Source organism: Styela clava, chromosome 10, assembly GCF_964204865.1.
Source record: "Styela clava chromosome 10, kaStyClav1.hap1.2, whole genome shotgun sequence".
In the NCBI taxonomy this organism is placed as follows: domain Eukaryota; kingdom Metazoa; phylum Chordata; class Ascidiacea; order Stolidobranchia; family Styelidae; genus Styela; species Styela clava.
Genome location: NC_135259.1, coordinates 16,439,237 through 16,446,617, shown reverse-complemented (window position 1 = coordinate 16,446,617; position 7,381 = coordinate 16,439,237). Strand labels below are relative to the sequence as shown.

Genomic DNA, 7,381 nt, shown 5'->3' with positions numbered 1-7,381 from the left:
ACCGATTCTTCTTTTTCACCTTCTCTTTTTAAAAAATATCTAACTTTACTTTTGCCTTCGTTGTTACCTCCGGACTTTCACAGACTACAGGGGTGGTGGCCACGGTCCATCTAATTGAATCACATGGCCTGAAGCCCAATTCGATGGGCCGTAGAAGAGTCACCACCTCCACTTTTCACAGAGCTACCCTTCTACTCAATTACTGTCCTAGTTTATGTAGAGATGTCCGATTGTTTTTTTTTTCAAAGAATTACCGCGATTTCGATTTGTGCCCGAATACTTAGAAAATCGATTCTCCGTTCTCTACCTCCCCTTTTCTATCCTATTTGTTAAAGTATTATACAAACCGGCGCTTCGGGTATAGTTCTGCAAACCAGGACCATAGCCATTATATAACTAGTCTGGAAGGCCGTATACTGACCTGTTGTTCACAGCGTCATCTAGTGTTGGCGTGGGTAATCCAAAACCACGGCGTCGTCTGCTCTATATTTTTAGGCCGCTCGCTGCTAACGTTATTCAAAGTTCGAATGAAAATGGATTTATCTGAGGAAGAAATGCTTGAATTTTTTGATGACGTGAGTTATATAAAATTGGTTGCTATACTAAAATAGGATTTGGTCCTGAAATAATGAATAGTAGTTTAATATATGAATGCAGAAGCCGGCTTTGGTTTGACTAAAAATTTGGGCAGTATTTTTACATTACATTCAAATTTTGCTTTATATAAATACTTACGGCATATACTTTTTTAGACCAGAGTTTATACCTAAACTATTTTACAGCTTGATGACGAGATAGAAGAAAAATGGGGCATATCTGTAGTAGAAATTGACTACGGAAGCGTTGACTGCAAGAAGCAACTGCAGATTGCACTGAGTGATTTGAACATCCAGTTGAACCAGGAATCACCACTGTGGGAGGAAGTTTTGGCGGATTTGATGGAAATTTCTAGGGAAGAGTCCAGAATTAAAATGACAGCTGAATACATTAAAAAATTGCAGAAGCCATACTCTAACAATTCTGAAATACCTCATTTGGATGTAAAACGAATAATCAAAACTGCTGCACCGAAAATTATAAAAGAAGCATTTCAGGTAACCCTAACTGAGCCGTTCATGCAAATTTCTGTAACCGAAGACGATGAAAAGGTGATAGAGTACCTAGCTGGGGGATTGCTAAAATGGGGAATGAAGCGTCTAGGTGGAGAAGGTGCTTCATGGTGCGAAAGCCACGCTTCTGTGCGCGATCTTCCTGATTGCTTTCAAGAACGCAATAGAGGCGGTCTCATATCAGCATCCGAAACATTCGTTCGCTTCCTTATCTCTGTGGAACGTGAATTCCGGTCTCAAGTTTGCAAAAGGATAATAGATGAACGACGTATTATTGGAAATATTGACATGGACCCCTTCAGCCCCAGTGAATCCAGTATTCTGACAATTCTCGTGCGAAGATTTATTCGAACAAGGGCCCATATCCATTGCAATACTGAACTGCAGAATAACGTGTTAAAAAAAACAACTGGACCCAAATCATATGGACTTCGCGATGCTTTGAAGGATTGTTTTTCCAAATAATCTCATCATTATACCAAAACAATAAAAATTAGCCAACGGAACTAGTTTCATTTTGTGTTTTTTTAGCATAAGAAATACCATAGGTAAACTGAACAGGAATTTTGACACTAATATGAAGAATTACACAGACCTGGTAGAGAGAAACAAAAAATACACAGGCCAATAATTGATAGCTATTTTTAAAACATGGATGAGGTTCCATAAAATTATACGGGGAAAGAGAAACTTTTTTTTTTGAATTCAGTCTCTCGAATAAGAGGCATTTTTGGCGATCCATCGATTAATATAAAAATACAATTTTGGATACATAAACTATTATTAAAAGCAGAGACGGGCCAGTCACTAAAATTAGAAACGATTTAAGAAAATGAACTAGTACTAGAATCCGGATGTATTCGAAGCAAAAAGTTCAGCTTCTGGAAATTTATCAATCATTTTTAATCGCAACATTAGAACCAAAAACACTATTAAAAGATTTTACAACATCTATTGATCTGGAGTTCGATGTGAACAAACTTAAGGTAGGGTTTCCAGTACGGGAACCTCGATCGCGTTGATGACCAAAATATGCCTCTAGAGGGTCTTGGTTAATACGCCGTGGTAAAACATAGCTCGCACCACTGCTCAGAACAATACGAATAATCGCAGCCATTGAAACGGATGCCATTCTCAAGCCATTTCTTGTGGCATCACTGAGCAGCATTTTCTGGCGATTAACATCTCCTACTAGTGGCCGACTGTACGCCTTTTCTTCCCAATCATCCAGGTATTTTAGAAAATCTTTCTCAAGCCATTCTATTCTTTTATCATAGATGTTGTAAAAAGGCTGGCGAGATGGTTTAGCATTTTTATTCTGGAATCCTGAGTTCATGCAGTCAAACCACTTGTCTGAATTTAGAATAAACTCTGCTAAAGCAGAAAAACCTCGATTTTCTATGGCTTTACCTAAAAAAAATTATTGGTTTGAAATAGAGGTGAATCAAATTCATGCTGTTTTTTAACCTTGAAGAAGTATATATCTTACCTACAGTATAAGACAAAGTTTGTGCTGCGATACGTACACTCATTTTTTCCCAGGGACTCGGATTAATATGTGATTCAGTGATTTTATGAAAGAGCCTCAACTCTCCCCGCTTTAGATCTTCCTAAAAAGAAATTTCATTTCATGATGAAAGTGTTAAGCAGAGGCTTTCACAGCGACATATAGATTCATACCCTTATTAGCTGCTTTACAGGTTCCATATAGATGTCTTCTCCGTTCCACAGATTTTTTTTCGTACTGAGCAAATTATTACGACAGGTTTTCAAAAGGTGAGGTGGATCCGGCAGCATGTAGATGTACCTTTGAATTTAAAATTTTTGCATTACAACCATGCCTTGAGACATATGAGTGCCATCACATACAAATAAAAAGTTTTGTATACCGAGTAACATCAGCAGGGTTTCTCATTCTGTAAGGAATCCTGTCCTCTTTGGCTGCCATTAAATTTATAGCTGACCTATTTGCTGCAAGACCATCAACTTCAAAATGAAACCAAATCTTTATAATTCTGATACTGATATATTCAGGTGCTTAACTAGACTTAGCTGTAATATAACACACAAGAATGCAATGAATTATTACAACTTTTCTGTATCTTTCTCGTCTTTCTGTGTTTCTTTCACTAATATCTGTGTGACACCATTGTTACAAATTTTGTACAGAAATAGTTCTATGCTTGACTACATGCTTTTCCATGGCTAAATGCACACAACTTGAAAAAAATACCTATCTATGTCTGATCAAAATGATTCAACGTATAACAGAAACCACTGAAAAATTAACTTACAAACAATAGCAAGGATAACACAATGAGTCTGGTGAGGTATTTCCACCAAAAGGTCACATAATAATAGGACAAGATCCTCTGCATTGATTCCAGCCGTGGGATAATACGCAAGAACGCCATCCAATTTGTGATTTGTGATGCCTGTGAAATAATGATATAGTTTTAGGCGGCTATCATAACACCTCAAGCAAAGGAAGTAGTTACTGGTTGTTATATTCCAAGTGTGAACCGTGGAGTTGCACAATTGTACAGTGAAAAATGGAATGTGTGCACAGGCACTAAAATATAGGAGTGGCGTCTCTTATTGAAAATAACTTTACCTCGAACATATATCGCAAGGACATGATTGGCAATCCTGTTATACGATTTGGACAAATTGTTAATGCATTCATTTCCAAAATCGACATAACCTGTAACCTCCCCAGTGGATGATTTGAACACAAGATCTTCTGAAACAGAAAAAAAATTCTTTCTAAGCTGCGAAAATTCATGTATATTCTGGAGAGAAAATAGTAGATTTTGCATCAGGAGTTGCATAGCCAAATTAATAAAAAAAAAATAAGCCTACTCATTCTACTGAAACGTATAATCTGAACTACCTTTTATAGACATTTCATCAACTGCAAGTACAACCATTTTGTCACATTCTTTCTCTGCAGAATCTGCTTCTAATTGTATACGCGCAGCAATGGATTTTTGAAATCCGTATTCACATGAACCACAGAAAGCATTTCTGCTATTTTGCAGTGTACGTGGAGCAGGCAAGACCATGATTCTTTGTATGAATTTATACGCAGATGGTGACTTTGCATACAACATGAGACAGTAACTAAAAGTAACAATTGATGTGAACTACAAACAATATCTCCCAGGTCTTTAAATAACTGGTCTATCAATATAACAAGCAAAAAGGTAGTCAAAATCGCCAGAGAGATGAATGAATTTAATAATAATAATCCGAAGTAGATTTACCAACCGAATAATAGATGGTGGATATCTCCTTCCAAATTTACTGTTAGATTTTTGCAAATGTTGCTGAACTTCCCACCAGTCTTTTAAAAACTCATCCTCTGACAATCCTTCAATCATGGAGGACATATTTGTTGAAACCATGATGCCAGCCTTTCGTACCTCATTTTCAAGATCACTTAAACTGCAAATAGTTTGTAAAACATGAAAGTAAATGAAAACAAAAGCCTTCGTCAATGGTCATTGCGTATAATAACTCACCGCTGTCTATTTATATTAGCTAGTGCGACCAATCTTTCTTTACTAGCTGTAGCATAAGTACACCGATTAGCAAGTGGAACATGTTTTAGTTTTTCGAATCTATTGGTTTTTCGCTTGTCACTGTCTTGATCATGCACATGGAGACGCATACAAGTAGAGCAGATGTTGGGTCTTGCACCAGCATAAGAATACGCTATTTCACATTGAGAGCTGATATATCTGTATTGATACAATACCAAAGATAAATTCAACAAAAATACAATTAATTATATATCTGTATAGTATATCTGACTGAACACAAATATATCTTACCTAAATTTCAAGGAAATTTCGCCAGTATCTTCTATTTCTGCAACACTTCTGGGAATCCATGAACTCTTTGTGGAAACAACATTATAACCAAAACAAGGAGTGAGATCAACCAAGTTTTTGAGTAAGATTGAAATTGAAATTCCTCTCAAACTTAGTGTCGATGATATAGTGGAAGAGTAAACTCCAGCAAAAGCGCAAGAAAAGTAAAATGGTTTTTGATCAAATTGGCAAATTAAAAGGCTTATTTCCGGTGTCGCATGTAAACTGTAATTAGAGTAGTATGTGAAATGAGCTTTGTGTGCATTAATTCGATGCATTCTCCAGTTTTTCAGGGTAATACTTTCAAAAGCTGTAATTATTTCATTGATGGAATTGTAAATCGAAGATTGAGATGATGAAGATGGACAGTCATTTGTGGATGAATATTTGGGAACAATCCTTCTTGGTGGGCAAGGAGATACTTCATGCGATTTTCTTGGCAAACATTTTGTAGGTAATGCTCCAAACTTAATCCAACTTCTTTTATTGGTCTTTTGGATATCTTCATCCTCGAAATGATCACCACAAATTCTGACCTTACCATCCTCAACTTTGCTTTTGAAATTAGGAGAGAAGCGATATTTGAACACAACCTGGGTGCAATAGAAAATTACTTAGCAATTAATATTGCAAAATAAGTGAGTTAATTAGAATACATAATATTAGAATGCATAAAGCACAAAATACACAGTGAAAACTCTTTAGGCTACTTCACATACATCAGTTGCATGCAGCATATTTCTGAAATGGAAGCATAAACTTCACCCATGCTTTTGATGGCCGAAATGAAATACGGAAGAAAGGGGAAAATTGTCGATACCAAACAAACCTGATGAAACTTTTGTGCCCATTCCTTTGAAGGCATTCCAAATTTCTTATTCTTACCATCCGGGACATGATACAAATGGTCACCATTCCCGGATGAACTTTTGCAACCAGGAATGCAGCAGTATGATCCAGACCATCGATGCTTGCTTGGAACCATAATTAAATCTGTAACTTACCTGAAAAGCAAATTACTGGCGTAAAAGTGATTAAAAATTGACAGCACCGGTACGGTACTACGGTACCGGTACCGGTACCTGTATCGCAGTGGCTTACGATAGGATTCTGAACTGCCTTTCCTGCATATACGGTATATATTCATATTTTATAATAATATTATGCATTTTTATTTTCAGTTTTCTATATCTTGTCAACTTCGCGCAACTTCAAATCTGTAAACATACCCTGTAAAAAATCCAACAACGCCTGTATGATTCGATTGTCCAGCGGACGACAGAGGTGTAAAACCCACGCTAACACCAGATGTCGCTGTCAACAACTCGGTGTCATGCAAGAAAGCTAAAGCTTCCAGACTAGTTATATAATGGCTATGCCAGGACACAAGATGAGATCACCAGAAATATGAGTAACGAGTCACATTTTTAATTTGGAATTCGGAGCTAATTTATTATTGACACATTCGGGTCATGAATTTTTTGTCAATTCGGAATCGGACCTAATCTAGTGACAAGGCGAATATGAAACTAAAAAAATGACGATCAAAGTCGTAGATAACAACGCATAGCGATGTATAGCGCGAAAAACTGTGAAGTAAATGGAAAACTACATCTTATCAAAAAACGAACGAAATGAAAAAATAAAATTAGCATAACAGTCCAAAAATGTTTCATAAAATCAAAAACTAGCCAACTTGCCTCTGGAATGCTATTATCCGTTAAACGTATTTTATGGTAAAGTTAGGTAACGTCAACTACTTGTCACGTAGTGTGTGTCAGCAATGAATTAAACAACGTCATTGGTGTCAGTATCATTTAACGATGGTCTTCTACAAAATGGCGGGTATGAATTTTGATTAATGGGAAATGACAACAAAAAGAAGACAGCGACGTCAGGCTTTTACTGTTTTAGGTCAGGCTTTTAGGTGGCGTTATCTTGTGTTGCGTGGGAGTTTATGGCTTTGTTGCCTTTGTTGTTTTGGCCACAGCCACACACAGTATTTCGTTTTGAGTGTCAGTTATTGTATTGGTAGGAGCATTATAAAACCCTAAATTTCAAATCTCAAAATTCGACTGGTCACTGTAACTCAGTTTTCAGAAGGCAGAAAGGAGGCATATAAATTACCGTACCTACTTTTAGTCTTCACGCTTTTTATTTTGTTTTTAAAATTTTGATTCATAAACGTACGGTACCAGGACTCTGTATTCGGGTGCTGTTGTAGTGTAGCCAGTTCTCTAACTGTTTGTCTGTCTGTAGAATACAATTACTGAAATACAGAATTGAAATACAATTTGTACCGTACATTAAATATGGTAGGGTGTACGGTACCTAATTGATTTCGGCAGGGCACAGGGCTAGCTTAATCTCTCAATCTGGTAAAACGGTTTCATAATA

The 7,381-nt window shown here is 36.7% G+C and overlaps 2 protein-coding genes across 2 annotated transcripts; one reads left to right on the top strand and one right to left on the bottom strand.

Moving 5' to 3' along the window:
• The first annotated feature begins 400 nt into the window (after nt 1–400).
• LOC120327130 (uncharacterized) lies at nt 401–2,043 on the top strand. The gene is made up of 2 exons (XM_078116957.1): nt 401–575; nt 783–2,043. Exons 1-2 carry the CDS (start codon nt 528–530, stop codon nt 1,572–1,574), a joined length of 840 nt encoding a protein of 279 aa, XP_077973083.1. The 5' UTR covers nt 401–527; the 3' UTR covers nt 1,575–2,043.
• Nucleotides 1,617–6,224, bottom strand: LOC120327129 (uncharacterized). The gene is made up of 10 exons (XM_039393529.2): nt 5,814–6,224; nt 4,946–5,577; nt 4,634–4,852; nt 4,380–4,556; nt 4,003–4,232; nt 3,724–3,852; nt 3,404–3,544; nt 2,790–2,916; nt 2,599–2,719; nt 1,617–2,519 (listed from the first exon to the last, which is right to left on the bottom strand). The coding sequence occupies exons 1-8, from the start codon at nt 5,967–5,969 to the stop codon at nt 2,879–2,881; spliced, it is 1,722 nt and encodes a 573-aa protein (XP_039249463.2). The 5' UTR covers nt 5,970–6,224; the 3' UTR covers nt 1,617–2,519; nt 2,599–2,719; nt 2,790–2,878.
• Between the last annotated feature and the right edge of the window lie 1,157 nt (nt 6,225–7,381).

Bases quoted from the DNA above. Each gene is read 5' to 3' on its own strand.
- LOC120327129 (XM_039393529.2), bottom strand. From the start codon at position 5,969: ATGGTTCCAAGCAAGCATCGATGGTCTGGATCATACTGCTGCATTCCT. The intron at 4,557-4,633 runs GTGAGTTATTAT...AACTATTTGCAG, and splicing joins GCTAATATAAATAGACAGCG to TTTAAGTGATCTTGAAAATG. The intron at 3,545-3,723 runs GTAAAGTTATTT...ATTATTTCACAG, and splicing joins CCTTGCGATATATGTTCGAG to GCATCACAAATCACAAATTG.
- LOC120327130 (XM_078116957.1), top strand. From the start codon at position 528: ATGAAAATGGATTTATCTGAGGAAGAAATGCTTGAATTTTTTGATGAC. The intron at 576-782 runs GTGAGTTATATA...ACTATTTTACAG, and splicing joins TGCTTGAATTTTTTGATGAC to CTTGATGACGAGATAGAAGA.